This window comes from Camellia sinensis, chromosome 5 (genome assembly GCF_055761805.1).
Source record: "Camellia sinensis isolate YWXY chromosome 5, ASM5576180v1, whole genome shotgun sequence".
NCBI lineage: Eukaryota > Viridiplantae > Streptophyta > Magnoliopsida > Ericales > Theaceae > Camellia > Camellia sinensis.
Genome location: NC_138965.1, coordinates 26705583 through 26730288, shown reverse-complemented (window position 1 = coordinate 26730288; position 24706 = coordinate 26705583). Strand labels below are relative to the sequence as shown.

Here is a 24706-nt window from a genome sequence, read left to right as displayed (position 1 = left end):
CTTTCTTAATAGGACTTCGAGAAATCCGTAGACTCAATCAACATCCTAAAAATTTAAATTTCATACCGATATAATCACATAAACATGTTAGCACATAGCATCGCAAACATATAAACATCCCTGTCAAACGAGATAAACCCATTGCGGTACTAATCACTTCCCACGTACCCAAAGTATTCAAACCCGGTACATTTTGATACCAAGTTGTAACGCCCCGAAAATAATACAATAATTCAACAGTAAAGACTAATACAAAATGACATAAACAGCGTATTAGGCTTTCATTAATCAAAGTTTATTTACGAAAAGGGTACATGCATCACACATTCATAACCTCTACCCCGAATCTATAACATGTGGCACCAAACTAAATGATCAACAAAATAAATGCCCTACAGGCTTAAAACCTTGCACGACGTTGCACAACGTTGCTTGGTTACAACAAAACGAGTCAGAAGCTCAATACAAAATAAAGTCGTAGGCTTGTACAAAAGTAAATACAAAATAAACAAAAGTGAGCTCTCAGCTCCACAATCCTCCCAAGCTACTACCTTGACGGAGACATATCACTGGCACCTGAAAATGGTTTGTCCCAAATAGGGTGAGCCAAAACCCAGCAGAAACAATCTAGCATAATATAAACTTTAAGAAAGTTATAAACATGATATACATGACCAATGCTCAAAGATAAAATCTTTTACAACTCTTTTTCCAAAACCAGATTATGTCAAGTATTATATCCCAATCCATTTTGCATAAACTCGTTTCATGTCATTTCATATCTCCTCAATTCATGAGTCATATCCATTGTTATTCAGACAACCCAACTAAGACTACAACTCAATGGTTTTCTTACCACATAACCATTACATACAAACACTTCAATTTGTCATTTCTCAGAAATTTCGTCCACGGGATCGATACCCATGCATACGCACGGTTTTCGGGACTTGCACCCAGGACACATAGGCTAACTTAATTTAATGGAGTCCATTCCATTTCACCTCCTAAATATCGTATATATACAATGTATTAAAACACAGTCATATTCAATGACAACCAATAAAGAATTAGTTTCAATTTACCTAATTCTCATACAATTTCTACAACAATTATAGCTATCCTTCATCGATAGCCTAAAACAGATATTTCTAAATAGATATACAATCTTCTCAACAGATAAATTATTCAAATTTCCATAGGTGAAAGATAACGCATATCTAACTACACAATTTATATAAATGTCCATCCAATCTCACAGTTCTTGTACAATTTCCATTATTTATACAAAATAATTACTTAAGGCATTTTAGGACAAAACTCCTATTTTTTCCAATCTCATTCCAAACACCAAAAATCAACCATTTTAACATAACCCAAGGTCATGTCCATTCCCATAACATTTCAAGACATCCATTTAAAAACCCCTCCTTAGAATTGAAACGCCAAACCCTAGGTTTGTTAAAATCACTTCAAAACCTAATGTTTTTCACATATATAGAAATAACCAAGTTAAAACTCATAGAGAATATAGAAAGTCCCTACCTCAAGCTTAGATGACCAAAGCAACAATGGAGGAACTTCAAAGATGCCGAAACCAACTTCTACTCAGATCAAAACGGAGCTCTTAAGACGCTCTACCTTTTTAACAAAGGCACACGGGTAGAGAAACCCACGGATCTAGGTGAAAACATAGAGAGAATGAAAGTTTTAGAAAGAGAGGCTCTAAATCTAGGGTTTTTGAAAAGTAGAGAGAGAGAGAGAGAGAGAGAGAGAGAGAGAGAAGTGAAAAAAATGATGTAAAATGACATCACTATGGACTGATATACGCATAGTCCGCTCGAGTGCAAAAGTCGACGCTCGAGCATCAGACACAACAATTTGTTCCGCTCGAGCGCGGAAAGTGGCGCTCGAGCGTAGAATACATACATCCAGTAGTTTTGCAAACAGAAGAACATCACTCGAGCTCAAGATTGGCCGCTCGAGCGCCACCTGCTCGAGCGTAGGAAACGCCGCTCGAGCGTAGAATAGACTCTTTCAATATTTTGGAGGTCTGCAAAAATACTGAGAGCTTACAAAGCCCGCTCGAGTGCAAGAAGTGCCGCTTGAGCGGAGAAGCAAAAAATCTAGGTAACAAAAGTTTGAAAATCAAGTAACCAACCTGTTCTAAACACAACAACTATATTCCAACAATCAAGTTTAAGGAAGAATAAAGGGAAAAAGACATGAACAACTATACGCGGCTTAGTTGCAGGAATCGTGCAACTAGGTGACGATTCTCAGTAAGAATCGCGATTCCGCGATTCCTAGAAAGAAACGTGTAAGAATCGCGTTTCTGTGGAGAGATAAACGCGATACAATCCAAGATGGGATCGTAAAGGGCAGAGAGAGAAAAAGAGAGGAGAGAGAGAGAAACCCTAACTTTTGACGTCGACATGAGAGGAGAAAGGGCTTCGATCATCTTCGTCGCTCTTGCAATCGTCTTCGTCACTCTCTCGATCGTTTTCGTCTTCGTCTTCGTCACTCTCTCTGTGCTTCTCTCTCTCTCTCTCTGTCTTCGTCTCCGCTTCTCTCCCTCTTCATCTTTGTTCGTTCTTCTTCTCACTCTCTCTCTTCGCCTGGATCATATCATATATAATATTATATATGATAAAAGGGCCTCTTCTGATTATAATATATATATAATCTATCATATATAATATATATAATAAATATAATTTATCATATATTATATATGAAATAAAAAAATATTTAATTATTATTTCTTAAAATATTATATATAATAATTTTTGTAAATTATTATTTCTTAACTTTTTAACATATAATAAAAAAAATAAATCATCCAATTATTTAAAAGAAATCTAATTAAACCATATATAATAAAAAAAATTATAAAATAAAATATCTAATTTTTCTTTTTATTTATTTTAACATAATTTATTATTCCTTATTTATTATAATTTTTTATTTATAATATATATCAATTAAAAATAAAAAAATAAATTAACAATAATACATTATTTAAAAAATATAATAAATAAATAAAATAATTAATGTATATTAAAATAAAAATATTTATAAAAAAACTTCTAATGTGCATTAAAATATATATATATATATATATATTACCGCTCCCTGAGACGCTCCCAAGAAACTTCTATCGGCTCACGATTCCCTGCTCCCGCTCCCGCTCCCGCTCCCGCTTCGTGCAACTAAGATACGGGGCTATGAACCCCGAATCCAGAATACACAATAGGTCGGGTCTAAACCAGAAACACTATACCAAAAATCATATAAATCGAATTGTGAATCATAAGATTCCAACAACTATGGGTGGGATGATCATATCCACCCTCCACCCAATCTCAAACACAATTCTAATGATCTGGAAGCATTTGAGAATGCCTCCAAATAAGTATTGCATACAAGATGGTTACCACATCTAAGCTAATATTGCCATATGATTGATCTACAATTATGTACCGTACGTTGGAGCCACTAAATCCTCTTGCTTTCTTATTGCCTAGGGCAGTCCGATGCAGTTTACTCACAAAGAAGAAGATCCCCACAAATTGCTACTAGGGGTGAGCATGGTTCGGATTGGACCGGATTGGGATAAAACCAAGACTAATCCGTTATCTACAGTTCCTAAAAAATTGGAACCAATCCAATCCGTTTAAATCATGGAACCAATCCGAACCAATCCATTTAAATACGGATTGGATCGGTTTAGGACCACGGATTCACATAATTAAATAACAAAAATATATTTATAACACTTTAATTTTATAAAAATATAAACACAGCGCTATATTAGTTCCACAATAGCAACATATTTTTCTATAATAGCGGCATACTGTTCTAAAATTTAAATAACCATAAAAAAATTGGTTTCACTATAAGTATTTAAACCATTACAACTTAAAACTAAAAACCAACAAACAAGAGTAATAAAAGAAAATATTATACAGTTTTAGGTTTGAGTTTAGATTTTATATAGAATTAAGAGAAGATATTATGGGAGAGGGTGTATAATAAAAATATAGACTATTTGTATACGGTTCGGATCGGTTCCAATCCGGAACCATGGGGTTCAATCCGGAACCAATCCGTAAACTACGGATTTTTAATTCTTCAATCCGGAACTGAACCGCGGATTCAAAAAACCAATCCAAACCTATCGGATTGGACTGGACTGGATCGGATTACGGATTTCACGGATCACTTGCTCAGCCCTAATTGCTACAAAGTTATATAAAGAATAATGTTTCGGGAGAGAGCTATCACATGAAGGCAGAAATATGAACTCCAAGCATAATTCATAACATTCTGACATTATATACAACACAAACACAGTTAAAAACTCTAATAATATTCAATGCACAATATACATATTTATTTAAACATAATAACACATAAAATAAAAAGTAAAATAAAAAAACCAAATGCAAACTCCAGGAAAACAGAGAAAACCCCATTAACCTAATGAATTTCCAATCTCTCACTTGGCCTAATTTTGAATCATAATACTGGATCAATGATGTTAGGACATAAATTCATATTTGTATGTGAACTAGGTTTTCAAGTATAGTTTTCGGATCAGCAATTCAATGAGAGAATATTCAAATTAGATTAAAACAATCACAAATTAAGTACTCAATCAAAATGATATTAAAAAAAAAAATTAACAAAGAAATCAAAGAAGAGATGCTTTGAACTTGGCTTGCTTGAGAATTGGGGCATCACCAGTTGCTCTTAGATGAACAACAACTACATCAAATAAAAAGGGCGGAACCAAAAAAAAAAGAAAAAAAAAACCATTAATGAAGCTTAATCAACTAAAATTAAACTTTAATTTAGGAAAAGAATTAGAGAGATTGAACAGAGACTATTGACCTTTATGAGCAGAACTCGGAGACTTCGAAGCCATATTTCTCAGGAAGAAGCAGCAGAAGAAGACGCACCTAAGGGTTACGGCCTTTGGATTATTATTTTTTTGGGAAGACAAACAGTTATTTCCACGACATATTTTATTGCTTTCTCTCTTTATTATTACAAAAATGCTAGAGGTCCCAAAAATTCTACCAAAAGTTTTACCAAATGTCTCACATGGGTGTGGGACCCACATGGGACCCACATTGTGTGGGTCCCACACCCATGTGAGACATTTGGTAAAACTTTTGGTAGAATATTTGGGGTCTCTAGCATTACTCTTATTATTATTATTATTTTAAGGTAATTACCACAAAAAAAGAAAAAGAAAGTAATAATCCAAAGTTTCACCTTTGTAAGAAATAAATTTGAATTTTTGATTTCATCAATTTAAATTCTACATTTTTTATTTGTTTTTAATCTAAATCATCTATCTATTTTTATTGAATAAAAATTAGCTGAAAAAAATTATATTTTAGTCATTAAACTCAACAACAAATAGTATATTAGATATTTTATGTATAACTACATTGAATATTTTTCCATCAATTTTACTTAATGAAAATAAATTGATAGTTTATATTAGAAATAAATTTAAAAAATAGAGTTTAATTTGATAAAATTAAAATTCAAGATCTTCTTCTTTTTTTATTTTTTTATTTTTTATTTTTTTATACAAAGGTCAAACTTTAGGATTTTTTATTTTTTTTGTAATTTTTTTCTTCGTTTTTAATGTTTATTTTGGGTCAAATTCACTATATCTTTGTTTTTGGGGTTAATTATAGACCTCATCAACTATTTGTAAATATATATTTTTCTTCTTTATTTATTAATTCGTACATTTTGACACTTTGAATTCAATTATAAAAATATATATATCTCTTTCACCCCTCTAGATTATTTTTAAAAGGGGTACACTTATATATTTTTATAATTGAAGAGATTAATATGAACAAGTTCAAAAATAAAAGGATAAGTGATATTCAATGGTTGAAAGATAACGGCATAATCAACCCTTATTTTTGGTCTCAAGAACACATCTTATTACTCAATTTTAAAATCTTATATTGTTTAAAGGGTAAATTACATTTTGTCCTCTTTATATTTGGCTATTTTCTACTTTGACCCTTAATTTTTTTTCTTTCCAATTTTGATCTTTCATGTTTTAAGTTTTTTTCAATTTATTTCTAAAGTTAATTTTTGTTTAAAATTAGACAGAAAATGCCACGATAACTGTGACATAAGATAAAAAAATATTTTTTTATATTGAGATTTGAATTTGTGTTAGAAGTGTGAGTTATATATAATAAAATATTTTTTTGCCACATGATGGTCAATGTATCATTTTCTGACTAATTTTTAATAGAAATTAACTCTTAAGAGTAAATTGAGAAAAACTTGAAACATGAGCAGCCAAAGTAAGAAAAAAAAAAATTAAGATCAAAATAAGAAAATGACCAAATATAAAAAAGCAAAGTGTAATTTACTTTTGTCTAAATAATGCAGTCACTATGAATATTTTTAAATATGAGCCCTCTTTAACCTCAAGTGGTTGGCCAAATGGGTGCAACTTTGGATTTAGGAGTGTGCTCCTTTTAGATTTAGGAGTGTGCTCCTTCTAGGACACTCCTAAAACACCCCTTCCACTCCTTCGGGCCATGTCTGCGGGCTATGCCCGAGATTTGTCCAATCTACGTGGAATGGGTGTTTTACCTGAGTCTGATGATTAGTTAAGTTGCGCATAAACTAACCCGAATACCTGATCATAAAAAAAATAAAAAAAATGAGACCTCTATCTGTTGACTTTTAAATGATTCAAATCGTTTAATGTGTAACTCTCGTCGAGTTCATCATCCCTACAAAATATCATGTTGATCGAATATCGACAGTCGCTTGATTTGATCAATATGATTTTTTACAATGATGATGAACTCGACAAATCCTACACATTGAACGATTTGAATCATCAAAATGAGCCCAAATTAGGGCCCATCATGGGCCAATAGTACCCTCCAGTCAGTAAAAATATCCACTTTAAAAAACCTTTTTTTAGTAAAAGTTTTCACGACATGCTAATGCATGCCATGTAAAGATATAATATTTTATGACATGAAATGTATGTTGTCTTCAATGCAAATACTTTATAACATATTTTTGTATGCCGTGAAAATATATATTTTTTATGCCATACTTTTGCAGGGGTGTAAATTTGGTCAGGCTCGGCCCATGTCGGGCCTTGCGAGCTCTAGCCAAAATTCGGGTTGAGTCAGGCCACGGGCCAAAAAATTAGGCCCAAGGGTATTCGGGCTCAGGCTGGCTCGGTGGGCCTAGGCCTGACCATTTTTTTTTTTGTTTTTTAAAATTTTTTCTACCAAAATTTTATTACTTTTCACTAAAAAAGACACTGGGCCTTGAGTGGGCCTTAAGTTGGCCGATGGGCTAGGCCACGGGCTGGGCCGGGCTTCAAAATGATGGCACAAGCCCAGGCCCAAGGGCTCGGGCCTAAGCCTAAATGGACCGGGCCCACCTGGGCCACGGGTGGGCTTCGGGTCATGGGCCATTTTTACACTCCTATACTTTTGCATGCTATAAAAAAAATCGAATTGTTTTTTTTTTTTTTTTTGGGTAGAAGTTTTCACAACATGCAAGTTATAATATTTTACAATATGAAATGTATGTTGTCTTAAGTGCAAATATTTTATGACATATTTTTGTAAAGCCGTGAAAATATACATTTTTTTTGACATACTTTTACATGCCATAAATATATGAATTAATGACTTACATGGTATGTATGTCATTATTGAAAAAACATTAACGGCTTGCAAACAAAAAAAAAAAAAAATGCCGTAGAATATACTAACTACGACATGCATTTGATGTATGCCGTAAACATGAAGTTGTAAATAGTTAGTTTTGTTGTAGTGCTTGTATTAGATCATTCTCAAGTTTTTTATTTTTTTATTTTTATTCTCAAGTGCTTGTAATAGAGTCATGCTACAATGATGCTACAATGCTACAATGTCCTTTTATAATTATTTCACAAAATTTCATAACTTAAACACAAAATGTCGTAACTTTTTCACTAAAAGAGTCATACTTTTTTTTTACTCAAAAATGTCATAACAAAATCCCAAAATGTCATAACAAAAATCACAAAATATCATAATATTATCATTCCTAATTTTAAGATGCACATCATAAATTCATTATTCATAACTTTATCACAAAATGTCATAACACACATCACAAATAATCATAACGTTCATCGTAAAAAGATAAAAAATCATGACTTTTTTACGATGTGCACCATTTTAAAGCGTGCACATTGTAGATTTCTCCTTAAACTAGGGATCATTCTCAAGTTGATACATTGGCGCCTGTAGACACCCCATTTTTGACCACTTTTAAAACTTGGGCGCCACTGATTGATCACTCGATAATGAAAGTTATGTTGTACAAACACTCAATTTCTTTGGCAAGAAGAGCTTATAAATCCCAACCTTACACTCCATTTTGGACCAAAACTATTTTAGACCTCAAAACCCTCTTTTTCAAAATATTTTTTCCAAAAGTTTCTACGATGTTCTGAGGCTCGTATTTCGTTAAAATATTGCACTTTTCGGTAAACCGAGCAAGGACAAATTGGAAATAAATGGAAGAGAGGTGAACTCTTTGAAAAAATCTTTAAAACATCTTATTTAAAGGTTTGGAATTGAAGAAAATAGGAGAGGAAGAAGAAAACTAGTTGGGGGAAAAGTTAGGCATCAATTCGTTAGGACAAAACTGAACAGCCTTCACTAAAATAGGTATATTTCCTTGTACACTAAGAATTTAGATGTGAGGCTACCACCATTGAAAAGTAGACTTCTAGGGCTTCAATTTAGACTCAAGAATGACCTAAAACAGAGTCCGTATGAAGGAGTTATGCCCATTTGAAATCGGCATTGAAAACATATTTTAGTGGCCTGTCGACCCTTGCTAGTGGCTTGCCGGCCCATAGTGAAAATTTTGCCCCTTTTTTTGTCTTGGTGGCCTACTGGCCACAAGTGTCAAAAAAGTAAATTTTTACAGATATTTGTGCCAGCTGTTCCCATATTGCTCCACCTGTCTCCATATAGATATTTTCGACTGAAGCTCATATTTTTCTATATATAGAGGACCTTCTCTCTTGGTTTTAAATTTAGAAAATTTTTGGGAGCAAAAAATATCCTCTCTCTCTACAATTCTCTCTCTCTCTCTCTCTCTCTCTCTCTCTCTCTCTCTCTCTCTCTCGCAACTTGCATAGACTTTACCCAAACACTCTAAACCAAACCTAGAGAGCTTCTTGCGGAGGTGATTTGAACTTGAATTTGAGCTCTTGAGGCACTTGAGAGTGTGAAATTGGTGGTTTGTGACTTAAGGCTTTATTCATTTTCAAGAGGTATACCTTCTCTTGCTTTTGTACCATCGTTACACCGCTTGTTTTCCATATTTTCTACTATTTTTTGAGCTATAAAAACTCAGTATTTTTGGACTGAAACTTGGGTTTCAAGGACAATAAAGGTTGAGGGGTGACTCACCCTTCTTTACACCTTGTTCTCAAGGCCTTTATCCTTGTGTTTCCCACCTTTACGCTATCTTTTTTTGAGCTTTTAAACACTGATTTTTAGAGTTATTTCAGTGGCTAAAATCATGTTTTGAAGTCCAAAATTGGAGGGGTTAGCCCCATCTTCTTGTGTTTTGCTTACTAGCCTAGTATGATCCATGTTTTAGCTTATTATTCTAGCCATTTTTGTCTTAATTTCGGCATGTTTTAGGACTTATTTAGGACTGTTTTTAAGTGTTTGTTGTGTTTGAGTTTTGCTTTGTATGCTTGTAGTATAATTGTCCTCATAAGATTGGTGTTTTAGGCCTTAGACACCATCTTATTTGAGTTGATAGTGTTTATTTATGACTTTCCATACTTGTGATCACTCTTAATCACCTCTGCAACCTCCCTCCTTTCTTGGTTTTTTGTTTTGCTTTGAAAGTAGTTTCAAACTACTTGTTTGTTTAAGCATGAGATTGAGATGTCATGCTTAATGGTTTAATCCCTTTGGGGGTTCATTACCAACAGTATGATGTCTCTTTCATGCCCAAAGCAACACTTGGTTTGAGCCCTCTTTCCATTAGAGGACTTAAATTCACCTTTTGGACTCAATTGACTAAAGAATAAATGGTAATCTAAAATAAAGTAATAAAATTGGTGACTAAAAAAAGGTGCAAGATAATAACTTGTTTGGGTTCAATCAAACGTTAATTGAACCCTTGAGTCTTGAGTCGTTTCATACTCATTAGTGATGAAAACGGTTCAAGATTTATTGTCAACTGCTTCCCTTGATCTTTCATGATAGAGAGGTGGTTTTAAGAGTCTTGTTTTGTTGCATTTAATGAACTTGCACACTTTGGTTCATAAGCCATCATGCAATTAGATTGATGGTTCGTGAATCAAGTTTTACTACTATTTTAAGTTGTTCAAATGACAAGGAGAGGTAAATTGTGTAAACAAACCTTTGAAAATACACTGTCTCTACTCTATTTGCTCTCTGTTGCAGCAAGACAATCTAGTCAGCAGTGGTTGGCAAACCATTATTGGTGGCCAGCAGGCCATCTTTAGTGGACGACAGGTCCTCTGCCGGCTACCAGTGCAAAATCAAGCAGTGTACTTTTGAAGCAGAATAGAGTTGGTCTGGAGATGGAAATCAGTGCTAGTGTTCTACTGTGCAACAGAGGCATTCAGCAGCATAAACAATGGTTTTTTCGGGTGAAAACCGTATTCATGCATGAGCCCTCCATCGAGCCTCGGGATCTGTGTTGTAACAATGTATTAGTGTTGTGATTGAAATAGTGGCTTTGTAATTAATTAGTTAGAATAGCTAATTTGTCTCGTATTGTAATTATTTTAATTAGCTAGATTAGTTAATTAATTAGTTCATTCGGTTTGTAATAATTAGTTAAGTAGTTTAGCTAAATTATTCATTTGGGTTTGTTAATTAATTAGTTAGTTAGTTTATTCAGACCCTCTTGTGTGAGGGCGCAATATTGTAATAATGCGTATGTCTTCCAGCCCCACATTTTCTCATTTTTATTTACTAGCTTATGATGGTTAGATTAGGGCATCATGTCTAATTTAGCATATTTCATGATTTGCATCCACTTGTATTACATGTACCAAGGCTCGGCGCATCATTCTAACTTGCATTGTTAGTTAAACATTATTTGAATACGTGCAACCGAATGCTATCAAATTGATTCATATGCCATATTAGTAGCCGAGCCTATTTAGATTGCATATCGCATGTGTTACATTAGTCATATTGCCTAATTAAGATCATGCATATTTCTAACTTTATCATCTTTTGGCTTGGAGTACTAGGTGAGCCTTTACTCGCTTTAACATATCGCATGCGTGTGATTGTTGTCATGTCTAGCATGCTTGCTATAAGGCTAAGTGCTTAATTGATAATTGCTTGAATGCCTGTGGATGAAGGCTAATTGCTTGAATTGGAATAATTTGAGTAATGTTTATATGCGATCACTTTTTCAAGTGGTACATATTCGAAACAATTTTCGAAACAATTTTCAAAACAAACATGAGTCAAGTGTTCCAATTCTTGCAAATTAGTCTATACTTTTGTGTGTGCGCATCACATAGTAATACTAGCCTAATAAATCGGAACAAGAGCATATAATGTAAATAAGATTTATATCATGATTAGTAGAGGCCGATCTTTGATCGGGCGAGCGGGGGTGTTCAATTCATGACATTTCCCCTCTCGTACCTAAGTTCCCAAGTTGAGACAATCTTGATGGTGACGAACACATGGCCTTTGGCACTAGTCATGGGTTTCCTAAATTTTTCAAAAATATTTAGGTGGCGATTCTATATTTGGCAAAGCAGTCAATTTTTGACAATTTGATTCAAAATCAATTTTTCAAAAGATTTATCCGATTTGGACTCTTTGATGTTTATCTATTTCACATTACACTTGTGAGATTAGATTCAAAATCGCGGAAATCCGATATTGTAGGGCTTATTCATCTTCTGAGAGAGGGCACGAAAAGTTGAGCAATAGCCCAGTTTGGGAAATTGGTTAGGGTTAAATTAACAAACAAAAAGATAAAATAAGTTAATTTAGTTAATAAAATAAAATATCATATTCAAACTATAATCATTTTACTTTTTCTTTTATAACCATCAAATCAACTAAAAAAAAAGTAAAAAACTTGTTCTAAACAGAATGTTTTTAACCAATCTAAAATAACTAAAAAAATCAGGGTAAAAAAGTTTATCTCAAAGGGGCCATTATATATATATATATATATTAATATTTTAAAATTTGTGAAAAAAATTAATTTGATGAAAATACACATGAAAATAATTGGGTAGATCCACATGAAAAAAAGAAAAAGTAAAATTTATCAAGTGACAAATATTACTTGCCTTCATTGAAAGATTACGTTATATCCCTTCAATGTGAAGGTTGCGTCTTAAAATTTGAAGTAACATCTTAATTTTCAGTACATTCAATACTCGAAAGGCAACTTTCGAGATTCAAATTCAAAATTGCTTTGTAACAGTTGAATCAAATTTTGCATCAAGTGGTGTTTTCAGGAAGTGTTTCCTAATCATTTAGGCTGTGTATTTAGAAAGAAAAATAGAAAAAGGGGTGTGAATATGTGAAATGTAATTTTATTTTATTCACATTTCACCTCTGTTTTTTATTTTCCTTCCCAAATCACTTTCTAAATCTATACTCCAAACACAGTTAGAGAATGTGATGAGAAAAATGAAAAGTGACAGAAAAATAGAAAGAAAAGAAGAAAGAACTGATAGGATTCGAATTCTAAAATGTTGGCTGAATTAGAAAATAGAGGGGACAAAAAAAGAAGAGTATAAATGAACTCAAAAGCAAAAAGTGAGATTGAATTTATCTCTCACCTTCTTTTCTCGTGTATTTTCTATTATAACCAAATAAAAAGTGTGATTGCATTTCTTTTTCTCTATCTATTTCTCTCATCAAATTCTTCAACCAAACATAGCTTTAAGCATATCCTTAATGGATTAGGATGGAACTCCAAGAAATTAGCCGAACAGTAAAGATTTGAGAATAAAATTTAAGGTCTTGAATTATCTTAAGAGATTTAAGTTTGTCTGATTGTTAACTTCAGGTCACACTACAACAAAAATACATTTTAGTGGTACTATACTAGTGACATGTTTTTATAAAATACCACAATTAATATTTGGCAACACGTTTTAGAAAAATATCACAGAACCACAAACATAAAAGGTTGTGGTATTTCAATACAGAAGTGCCACATCACTACAACAATAATGTGATTTAGTAATATCAATTTTATGGCATTTTAAAAAAGAATGCCACTAAAAATTATTTTAATGATATTTATCAACAGATGCCACTAATCTAGGTAGGTGTAAGTAACTTTTTATGGCATTAAGGGGTTGTTTGGGGTGTCCTAAATAAGTGCACTTTTTATCTTTTTGGCCTAAAAAATTGAGGTTGAAAATATGGATGTTTTGGTTAATTTTTTGACTTTTTATGGAAAAATGTGTAATAAAAAATTATAAAAATTGATTTGTAGGGAAAATTTTGAATTGGAAGTTGTGCAGCCGTAATTGTTGACTTTTGGTGAATAGTGTTAACTTTTTAACTTTTTGAGTAACTTTTTAGCTTTTTGACTTTTTTGCAAGTACCCAAACTTGGTGAAAAATGTCATAAATAAATAATTTTATGGCATTTTGTGAAATGTCCCTAAGCCAAAATCTTTCCAAACTATCTAATGACATTTTTTTGAAAAAACAAAAAATGCCAACATACTCCCAAATGCACACAATAAAAATAAATATTAAATTGAACTCAATATAATATGTTTTTTTAACTCTACTTGCCAGATGTACAAAATTGATCAACAACCTTATATGGATTAACTAAAACAATAAAATTTTTAACTGTTCTCCTATACAACGATCAAATTACTTGAATTTTTAATTAAAATAAATTTATGATATCCTCAAAAATTATTAATTGACTTGATGATTTAATAGTAAAACGGGTCATTTATTATGAAATTGGAAACTTCAAGGGATATGATTTGGTCTTTGTATCATTTTAGTCCATGTAGTTTCAATTGACTCGATTTTAACTTTGAATTTACAGATTTATCTCAATTTATTCCAATTGTTTATAATTGTTAACATTTTTTTACTAAAAAAATATGCATATAAGTGACATATGTCATTCTTTTTGAGACAAAATAAATTTACTTAATTCAATGAGTTGATCTCAATCAATTCAATGATCATTTTTTGTCAAAAACACTAATGATATTATCAATTGAACTAAATTGATACAAAATCTAAAATTAAAAGTAAAAATTGATTTAATTAAAAATGTAAAGACTAAAACTAATATTTATTTTTTTTATTTAAAGTGTGAACAAACTTATTTAAAAATAAATAAATAATTAAATTTTTGATACACCACTACCATTCACCTAATTACCAATTCCCCATTTTTTTTTTTTAATAAATTGAAGAAATAAGGGAACAGGGGAAAGCAAAATACTAAGCCCTCGTTTGGGAACCAGCCCGTTTAGTTAAAAAGTCAAAAAGTTATTAAAAAAATCAAAAAATTAATAACTCATACCAAAAAGTCAAAGATTCTCTTTTCTTTTGGTAAAATTAATTTTGGCGAGACAAAAGAGGCCGGAGTGAAATAATGAAGTAAGCATTTATCATTCTTCATCTTTCACGCCATCCTTATGTATCGTCTACACCACAAATTTGCAATGTTTTCATCTTCTACAATCTACTGAATTCATTAGGTATTCTTTATCTCTTTCTCATTCTCACACACACAAGCAAATACACACAATACCTCCATCTTTGTCTCTTATTTATGATGTTCTTGTTTTAGGTGTAAAACTTGATACAATCTGAAAATCTAATCTTCTAACTCATGAATTTATTAATTTTCATCTTTTAATATCAAGGGTTAATTGTGATTTACTATTATTACATTTATGTTGTGATTTTATATAATGCTTTGCAAGTGTTTGTTTAAATGCTATAATGATTCGAAAATAATACCACTTGTCTACATATTTAAAATGGATGCAGATTGGAATTCATTTATACACTCCATTATCATTGTTAAATATTAGAATCTTCATAATATTATGGATCTTCTATTTTAAATTGCTTAGAAACGAATAACATTTGAATTCTCATTAAAATACTGATATTGCATTAACAAGAACCTTAAAATTTAAAAACCCTAATTTTTAGATTTAAATTTTGTTTAGAGTTTTGTTAAAATTGAGAAATTGAGAAAGAAATCAAATGTTTAAATCTGATTAGAATTTTGTTATTCATGCTTACAATCTTAATTTTTTTTTCTTTTTTAATTTTATACATTTGTTGATAAATGTACCCTGTTGCTTAGTTTGGGTTTCAATTGGCTTTTACGTGTTTGATAAATTGCCTAAAAGAGTTGCAGACATATGGGACATGTATGTTTGAATGTAGTTTATGCCATTTCACATGCACTGTGACTTCTTAATTTCTTAAATGGAATAAATTAGCTGATGTAGTATATTTTTTAGATAAGGATGAGAAACACAGTTTTTGTGCTGCTTTTAGCTATAAAACTTTAAATGTTGGAACTAACTACAGGTTAAGCAGGTACTGAAATTTTTTTTCCATCAAGAACTAGTTAGGTGATGATATACTTGTGTTGTTTGCACAACTAAGTTTCATGATGCATTAGGCACTTTGTTTCTGCTTTCAAACTTCCCTCTATATGAATTTAGAATTTTTTTAAAATAACAATATGTCTAGATCCCTTGCTTTATTTTTCATCATTTATAAATTCAGGTTTTATTTTCCTAATTAAATTATTATATTCTTGCATGCATCTTCATGGTTATGATGGTTGGGTTTGGAGATTAGAATATTGAAGGGATCTTTTTACTTGGGAAAGGGAGGAAGATGACAAGGACATTAATTTTTTTTATTTTTGTCCCAGATTAGAGGCAAAGGATAAAATGTTATGGACTTGGGAATTTAATGGTCAATATTGTGTAGCTTCATTTTGTAATCATCATCAAGCTTCATATGGTCTCTCAAGGTCAGTATACCAACTTGTTTGGAAATCCTTCATTCCACCTAATGTTCAAGTTTTTTGTTACTTGTGGTTTGTTGATTACTAAAAATAACTTATGTCCATTTCATGAAGTTTTGGAGTTTTTTTGTTTAAAATGGCGGGGTTTATTGTTAGTGTATCTTATTGATTTGAAAAGGTTAATGCGATGGTGATTTTGATTTAAAATGAATAGATTGAAGAAATTAATCTGGGAGTCACTATTCTTCACTGTTTTAATCAGTCTTTTGATTCAGTGCAATAACTCTGTTTCTGACAATGAAATTGCAAAATGAAAGGAAGTTGTGGACATTATCCTAGTGAGAGCTATGCACCAGGTGAAGGCTTATAAGGGGATAAATGAGTGCTCAATTAACAACTTCATTACTTGCCTAGATCAGGTAAGGGAGTATAAATTGTAATTTGGTTTTGAGATCTGGTAATTTAGAGGTATTAAGAAAGTTTTGTAATGGTTTCTTATAATTTTGTTTTTCTAAGAGTTTGTTTCCAAGTTGGAACCTCTGTATTACTTATTAATAAAATTTTCTTTTGCCCCAAAAACATTTCTTAACACATCACTATCATGTATGGTGATTATATTTTCTATTTAATTACTTCTTGGGGGATGGAAGTGAATTCTATAGATACTCTCAATCAATTAGCTTTTTGTAGTGGAAGTAATCTTTATTTGTGGATGCTTGGGAACAAGAAATTCACATCAAATAGGGGGCCATATTTATAATGCATGGTGATCTTATTTTTTGTTTTAACCTTCTTAGATAATGAAAATAACTATCTGAAAATGGATTTATGGGGATGTATTTTGAGGATCGTGCCACGTGGTCGAGGTGTTGGCCAAGGTGCCACGTGGATAGTCTAGATTGCCGAGATGGTTACGGTATTGTCAAGATGTTGTACGGTAATACGGGAATCCGAGATATTTGGATAAACGACAAGAGTCTTAGACAGATGATGTGCTTAGTTTGAATAGGGATAAGGCTCTTGAGGAGTTTATCCATATCTAACTAAGAATCCGAGATAAGTGCAATGCTTGAGTCTTATGAAGTGAGACTTCTAAGAGATGAGGGCACTAATGGCTACAAAAATAAGGCATCCTTGTAAGTCTAAGGTATGGTTTTCATTTGTGAGTTTAAGTGCTTGATTGATATCTTTGAGAGATAAGATTTATTAATTTGATCGTCGAAGTGCACTTGGGTGGTCGAACCACCATGGTGTTCTCATCATCTTGTTGGCAGGTGCTTGGTTCAATCTATTCTGTCGCGTACTCTCCAGCTAAGTTCCCTATTTGATTGTATTGTCAGAAATCAACACCCATAAGATTTATCTAGTTTTGCAGGAATAGGGGTATTAGAATAACCAAAGAGTAATTCATTGACTATCTTGGAATTGTTACTCATATTGCACTTTTGAATTATTAAAGGTTTTTAAGGTATCTGTTTCTCTTCACTTGATCAATTTCCAATTATTATTATTTATTTATTTTTATTTAACATAAACAAGTCAATTGCTCTGTTCTTCTATTACTTACGAATATTTTAATGAACTTAATAGGTTTGAAGCTCTGGCAAAAGGAATTCAACAAAGTATGATTACAAGAATAGAAGCACTTATATGCTGGGAGGTATGATGAATCATGGAGCTCTTTAGAGAGCCTTGTAGCAAAACTCGAAGCCAATGGGAGGAAATCAGCATTTTTAGCAATTTTTTTTTTAAATCAAAACGCCACAAGATTAAAAAAATGTCACTAGAGGAATAGTTTTGTGGCATTTTCATGTGTTACTGAACTAAGAAAATATTGTAGTATCATGAAATTAATCGAGGTGCGGGCAAACTGGTTGGATTGGGTTTGTAACGCCCCAAAATAAATGCAATAAACCTTTCTCATAAACGGTGGTATAATTGAAACGACATACTTTTATTAATCAGAGGTTAATATACATTCATAAGAAAATGAAAGTTGCACAGATAGTCATATGCCTGAATGACTTACATCTTTCCAAGCCACTACTTGGGTACAACAAAGGTGAGTCATAAGCTCAATACAAATAAAGTCCAAGGCTTGTATAAATATGAAATACAAAATACAAGCAAAATAAACAATATGAGCCTTTAGCTTCACAGTTCTCCCAAGCTAAGCCCTTGGTTGAGGCATATCATCAACACCTAAAAATGGTTTTCCCAAATAGGGTGAGCCAAAACCTAGTAGAAATAATCCAGTACAACATATGAAACTTAGCGAAGATATAAGGGTAATATGCAATTACAATATCATTGATAAACCATTTCATAATCCCTTTGCAAACCATGCAGTACCAACTATATTATTTCAATTCATGACATCAGTTCCATTTCATTCAGACAATCAAATTAAGAATACAACTTAATAGGCTTCTAACTAGTACCACCATCATACAATCACTTCTATTTGTCATTTTACGGATCTTTCGTCTGCGGGAATCAGCACTCATATATATATATATACATACAGACAGTTTTTAGGACTTTTACACTGGACATACAGGCTAATTTAATTCAATGGAGTACATCCCCTATATTCTCTCAAACATGGAGTACATCTTCTTTTTTCTTCCCAAACATCATACATATATAATGTATTTAAAAACATAATCATATTCAATGACAACGGATGAGAAATTAGTTTTAATTTACTTAATCCTCATGCAATTTCTACAGCAATCATAGTTATCCTCCACCGATAGCCCAAAACAGATATACAATCTCCAAAACAGATAAACTATCCAAATTTTCACAGATGAGAGATAGCAAGTACCCAACTCTACCCTTTATATAAACATCTATCCAATTTCACATTCCCCATACCAATTCCATTATTTATATGCAAAATAATTATTTGAAACATTTTAGGGCAAAATTCTATTTTCACCCAAATCCAATCCATGTGTCAAAATCAGCAAATTTATAACACCATAACCCCATATTCACTCCCATAACCATTTTTAATACATCCATTTGTAAATCTCTTTTTTTGTTTTTAAATCAAAATCCTAAGTTTGTTCAAAATCCTCCAAAAATCACAATAGTGTTTATACAAAATAACTAAGTTAAAAGTCATATATGAGTATAGAAAATCCCTACCTCAAAGCTAGAAGACCAAAGGAACAAATGGAGAGACGTTAAGAATGCCAAAACTCAACTCTACTCGGATGGAAATATAGCCCTTGAGATGATCTACCTTTCTAACAAAGGCACACGAGTAGAGAAGCCACTAAATCTAGGTGAAAATGTAGAGAGAGAGAGAGAGTTTAGAGAGAAACTTTAGATCTAGGGTTTTTAGAAAGTTTAAAGAGGGAATGAAAGTGAAAAAGCGATGTATAAGGTCATTTTCATGAACTGATATACGCACAGTCCACTCGAACGCAAGAAGTAATGCTCGAGCGTCAGACACAATAAGTTATTCTGTTCGAGAGCAAGAAATGACGCTCGAGCGCAGAATGCACACTCCTAGTATTTTGCAGACAGCAGACCAACGCTCGAGCACAAGAAAGACCGCTCGAGCTGAGACCGCTCGAGCGCAGAAAACACCATAGAATACACTCTCCCAGTAGTTTTGTAAACTTGCAAAAGTACTGAGAGTTCACAAGGCCTGCTCGGGCGCAAGAAGTGACGCTCGAGCGTAGGGGTAAAATTTTAGGCAACAAAAGTTCAAAAACCAAGCAACCAACCTATTCCAAAACTCAATGACTACAAACCAATAGCCAAATTTAAGGAAATATGAGGGAAATAAAATATGAACAACAATACAGAGCCATGAAACCCGAGTCCAGAATATCAAATGGGTCGGGTTTAAAACCAGAATCGCTTTAGGGTCTTTGCTAGATGTAATTTCCATATGAAGCGATTTTTTTTTTTGGCTGGCAAAGCTTTGGTCCTGTCGTTTGTTTGTTTTTGGTTGGTTTTTCATAAAACAAATTTGCCATTTTTTTTAAGAGCAATGTTACAAAGTCCTATCATCCCTACATTCTACACATTTGACATGTAATGTGAGGAAAAACATTTATCTGCACATTTTTTGTTTTATTTTTGAGAATTCACATAAATTGAGAATGCGTATCTACTAATTTTTGTATCTTTAGCGTTACAAACAAGTCAAACGATACTAGTTATAGAATTATTTTTATTTTTATTTTAGCATTACAAACAAGAAATATATATATATATATATATATATAGTTAATCCAGAGCATGAGACTTCCGCTATAACGAAATTAAGAAAGGACAATACGTACACTGAATAAAATGTAAATAAGTGCATATTAGATTTACATATCAGGGATTTTATAACAAAACAAATGATGAATAAAATGTAAATAAGTGCACATTAGATTTACATATCAGGGTTTTTATAACAAAACAAATGACGAATCACATAGTACATGTAATCAAATATCAAAAACTCTGCTTCTATCACAATAACGGCTAACACAAAGCAAACAAGGAGCTCAAAAAAAATCAGAAAAGCGGCTATGAATGCTCCTAGTTCACCTTCAAGAATATAGCCCTGGGCAAATGCAGTAGCAGAAAAGCCCGTGGAGTAAATAATTGTAAAGGTAGAAATAATGGTTTTCAATGGTATTGCAATATGAAAATCATTGGTGTCAAACCGCGATAGCTGAATCAACACCAGAGTTGCCAAGGAGAGAAAAGCGAAGAAAAGAGCTAATCCAATGTACACCATGAAGAACTGTATTTCCTGCCGATTGGTTTTGAGAAGCATGGGTATGCCGGTGTTTTGATCAAAGCCTCCGGGGATGGTAAAGAGGGCTGCGAAATTGATTGTGGCAATAAGAATAGAGACAATTATTAAGTTGTCACTCACGTGTTTCTCAGCTTTCTCAGTTTTCTCAGTTTCTTCTCGTAGAGCTGTGTGATTTTCTTCGAATAGTTCCTCTGCTGCCTTTCCATCAGAGTTTCGAAGATGCCATAAATGTGGATATGAGTCATGCTTTACACGCTATTGGAACACAAATTCAAATGATTTAATTAGAATCCTCAATTAATGTTTAATGTTGTTATTCTAAAAGCAAGAGCAGTGATTGGTACCTTAAACCATAGCACATCCCAACTCATCTGGTTAACTATTCCAACACTTCCACGCTTCGCTCCAACATGCAAATCAGTGTTCCATCGACCATCAACATCATCTACCAATTGATTTCATGTTTGGATACCCTCAAGTTATGATAACAAATTTCTGAGCTCACTAAAGTTAATCACATTTTTCAGGATACATATGTGGTCCAGTGGGAGATTGTTAGATAATGTCTCAATGGGACCACATAATTAAATGTGGTGTTATCATTTATAAGAAGCCTACAATTTAAGTGATTCAATTTAGTTAATAGGCTTAAGGGTATATGTGTTATGGACCTAATGTGTAGATACTAGTTGTATAATTTCTATTTCTATGAGGGGAAGAAATAGAAATTAAAACATATTGGTTAAAGTTGGTTTTCATTCCTTTTGAACTTCCACAACCTTTCAGTTTTGAAAACCAATAAATAGAAATTAAAACCAATAATGGTTAAAGTTGGTTTTCATTCCTTTTGAACTTCCACAACCTTTCAGTTTTGAAAACCAATTACAACCTTTAAAAGGTTATGGTCCATATTCCTTCCCAAGTGGAAATAAGAACACTGTCATTTTTTTTCTAAATCCTCTCAAGGAAAAACATAAGGCACCAAAGGGGAAAGGATTAGAAGGCAATAACATAATCAATAACAAAGAGTTCATTGATAATCACGCTTCCGTTTAACCGTTCATCAATGGATTCAGGTATTTCATTTTGTCTTGATTTCTTGATAATACACATGGTAAATGATCCAAAGTGTAAGGTTTATGTTCTGAAATTTATGTTTACATTTCATGCTAGTCCAGAAGGAGACCTAGTAGGATTTCCTACGCACGTCGCCAGATGCAAGATAGTGTTCCCTCGGAAATCAATATCTGCTAACATCCTATCCTTGTAAGCAACAAAATTCATTAAGTAATCATAGATAAATCCATGCTTTTGCTCGACCAATATGTGTAGTATGTTCCTCCCATTCTCATCAAACGAATCTGCAGCTTCTGGATATTTGTTTAGGATTGCCATTACCACCTCAAGAATGCCGAGCCTCGTAGCCTGTAAAAGTGGGTCTAGTGCCCTATTCCTCCTTCCAATTGAGCTTGCTTCAGAATCTGTATGAATATAATGACTCCAATCTTCCTTTTCGATCAATTTATTTGCCAGCATCAAGGCAAGTACATGCTTTTGTTTTGCATAATCAATATTTTTCAACAAATAAAAACCTGATAAAAGCGAGAAATTTTAAGCATGGTGGAAGAAAAAGCATAATGTGAAATATAATTCAAATCCTATATTAGAAAGGACACAATAAAAAAACTCAAATTTTTAAATATTACATGATATGTCACGAATGTATTGTCATCCATCTTAAACCAATTTAAGTCTATTCAAAATTTGGAACTCAAATTTGCTCATAGTTGGATTGAGGGATGGAGGTCCAATATTATAGAGAAGTCTGGTTTTTGGTTTTTAAAGAAAAAAAAAATTAAATATCCATAAAAAAAAAAAAAAGGATGGATGGTGTAGGTCATACTAGAATAAATATGATTTATTTTCAAGGTATTTTTTTTTATATTGATATCCAAAAAACATAATAAGGTAGCTGGCTTCTCTACATTTTTGGAGATAAATCACAACTTTTCCAACCTCAATTTTTTACTCGAATTTTACTTTGATCCATCATCTTTTAATTGTAACAATTAAATTATGAAACACCAACACCTCAAAACATGTGTCGTATTTGTATTAGATATACAGACACTTCAGGGACACGTATGTAACACATCACATGGCTTGTCTCTTTATTTAATTAATTTATTTTCAAGAGATACGCCGAGAACACTTCAAGGATACACTAGGGGCATATCAAATTGTTTTTTTTTTTTCCATTTTATTTAGTACTTTTGATGAATGTTGAATGTTTATTATTTTTTCTTTTCAAAATTTAAATGGTACAAGGCATCTAAATTAAAACACAAGGACTTAGCTGTTATAGGTAAGGAATTAAAGTGAAATTCAAATAAAATATTGAAGGTAAAAAATGTAATTTACTCTCTCTTTTGATAAATTGAAAGGAAAAAAAGTGATTCGAACCGGTAATCTAATAAAATACACATTTTTCTTTATTTTTATATATATACTACCAAATGTGTGTAATTTAAATAAATGAAAATAAAATAAAATATTTATTATATATTATGTAACACTGAGATAGCGATTAAATAAAGTTAAAGTCCTAAGTTTATGTCCCACTTTGTTCTTCATCTTTTTTTTAATAGAGAAATTGACACTTGTCATAAAGATAGAAAATGACTTCAGGACATCAAATGATCAAACCTCTTTAGGAAAGTAAAAAAAAAGTCAACATAATGACTTATTTAAATCACATTATCTCTCTATTTTTTATACATTTTTTTGTAATAAACTAAACAATAAACTTGTAAGCCACTTCCCAAAACAAGCCATCATAGTATAGATAGTTTGTTTTATACATCTAATCAATAATGTGAATTTTTTCAATGATTTAAAAGGAGAAGAAGATGAGCACCTAGGATTTTTTTGGTGAAAGAAGGCCTTTCTAATTTGGACATAACAACTCCATTATTGCTTGGATCCTCTACATTGTCAGCCGCTTGTAACTCTAAAGTTGTCTCCACATACATTGTTGGAATATCTGCTCAACCTCACAATTAGCGATTCATTAATGACATGGGTAGGCCCACGAGGCATACGGCCCACAGCAAACCACCCCGAACCCATCGCTTAGGACCAATGGCATAACCCGGTTGGCAAAGCCCAGGACAGCTGGAGGCCATCTAGACATGGGGGGCCAATGGCGTTCGGGCACATGGCAGGTGGAGCACGGGCCACATTAGCAGACAAAGATCTGCAGAGTTATTACCACAACACATCACCATTAATGCATCCCATCACAACATTTATTACGACAACACCTCCCCGTCGGAACAGAGCCCCCTCGCCCTGAACAAGGTAAGCTACGGCACAGGCTTTCGGCGGAAGGGGGCACATCACGAGGGACATTGAAATGATTACCAAAGAATATAAGCAAGAATAGGAAGACAAGAGAAAGGTTAAGTTTTCTATCTCTCCATCTCTCTCTCTACATTTTCTTCTTCCTCTACTAATTCTCACGCCTGAGGGTCCACTGGGGGACTGCCCCGTCCCCCTTTTGGACTTGCATGCAGGTCATTTGACGGAATCACCACCCCAAACCGGAACTTGAAGAGCCTGGACCAGCCCGACCCATCCACCCGGGACGGACAGTATCATCAGTTGGCGCCGTCTGTGGGAACTTGTGGTTTATCCGTGCGCTAGTTGTGTTCGCTATCGCCGGGGCCCTCCTTTCTCACTATTACCTTTTTCCTCTCACCCGTCCAGGTGTATGGTCACGACTAGGTCCATGGCCTCCCACCATAATACCACCGATCATCAAACAGAC

General features: G+C 32.9%; 1 protein-coding gene and 2 long non-coding RNA genes across 5 annotated transcripts; 1 reads left to right on the top strand and 2 right to left on the bottom strand.

Moving 5' to 3' along the window:
- Nucleotides 1–257: 257 nt before the first annotated feature.
- Nucleotides 258–5020, bottom strand: LOC145790503 (uncharacterized). The gene is made up of 2 exons (XR_014329265.1): nucleotides 4897–5020; nucleotides 258–4770 (listed from the first exon to the last, which is right to left on the bottom strand). It is a non-coding gene; the product is annotated as an uncharacterized LOC145790503 (long non-coding RNA).
- A 9548-nt stretch (nucleotides 5021–14568) lies between these two features.
- On the top strand, nucleotides 14569–18005 carry LOC114291028 (uncharacterized). 3 transcript variants are annotated; one of them, XR_014329263.1, is made up of 3 exons: nucleotides 14569–14802; nucleotides 16005–16519; nucleotides 17691–18005. It is a non-coding gene; the product is annotated as an uncharacterized LOC114291028 (long non-coding RNA). The 3 variants fall into 3 exon arrangements; XR_014329264.1 differs by lacking the exon at nucleotides 17691–18005 and having other exon boundaries at nucleotides 16005–16106; nucleotides 16376–17578; XR_014329262.1 differs by lacking the exon at nucleotides 17691–18005 and having other exon boundaries at nucleotides 16005–17578.
- Nucleotides 18006–20505: 2500 nt separating this feature from the next.
- On the bottom strand, nucleotides 20506–21248 carry LOC114291029 (uncharacterized). The gene is made up of 2 exons (XM_028235017.2): nucleotides 21222–21248; nucleotides 20506–21132 (listed from the first exon to the last, which is right to left on the bottom strand). The coding sequence occupies exons 1-2, from the start codon at nucleotides 21246–21248 to the stop codon at nucleotides 20506–20508; spliced, it is 654 nt and encodes a 217-aa protein (XP_028090818.2).
- Between the last annotated feature and the right edge of the window lie 3458 nt (nucleotides 21249–24706).

What these genes read in the sequence shown, in the direction of transcription:
- LOC114291029 (XM_028235017.2), bottom strand. Translation starts at nt 21,248, where the DNA reads ATGAGTTGGGATGTGCTATGGTTTAAG. An exon ending in GGGATGTGCTATGGTTTAAG is followed by an intron (nt 21,133 to 21,221) that starts GTACCAATCACT and finishes GTGTTCCAATAG; the next exon opens with CGTGTAAAGCATGACTCATA.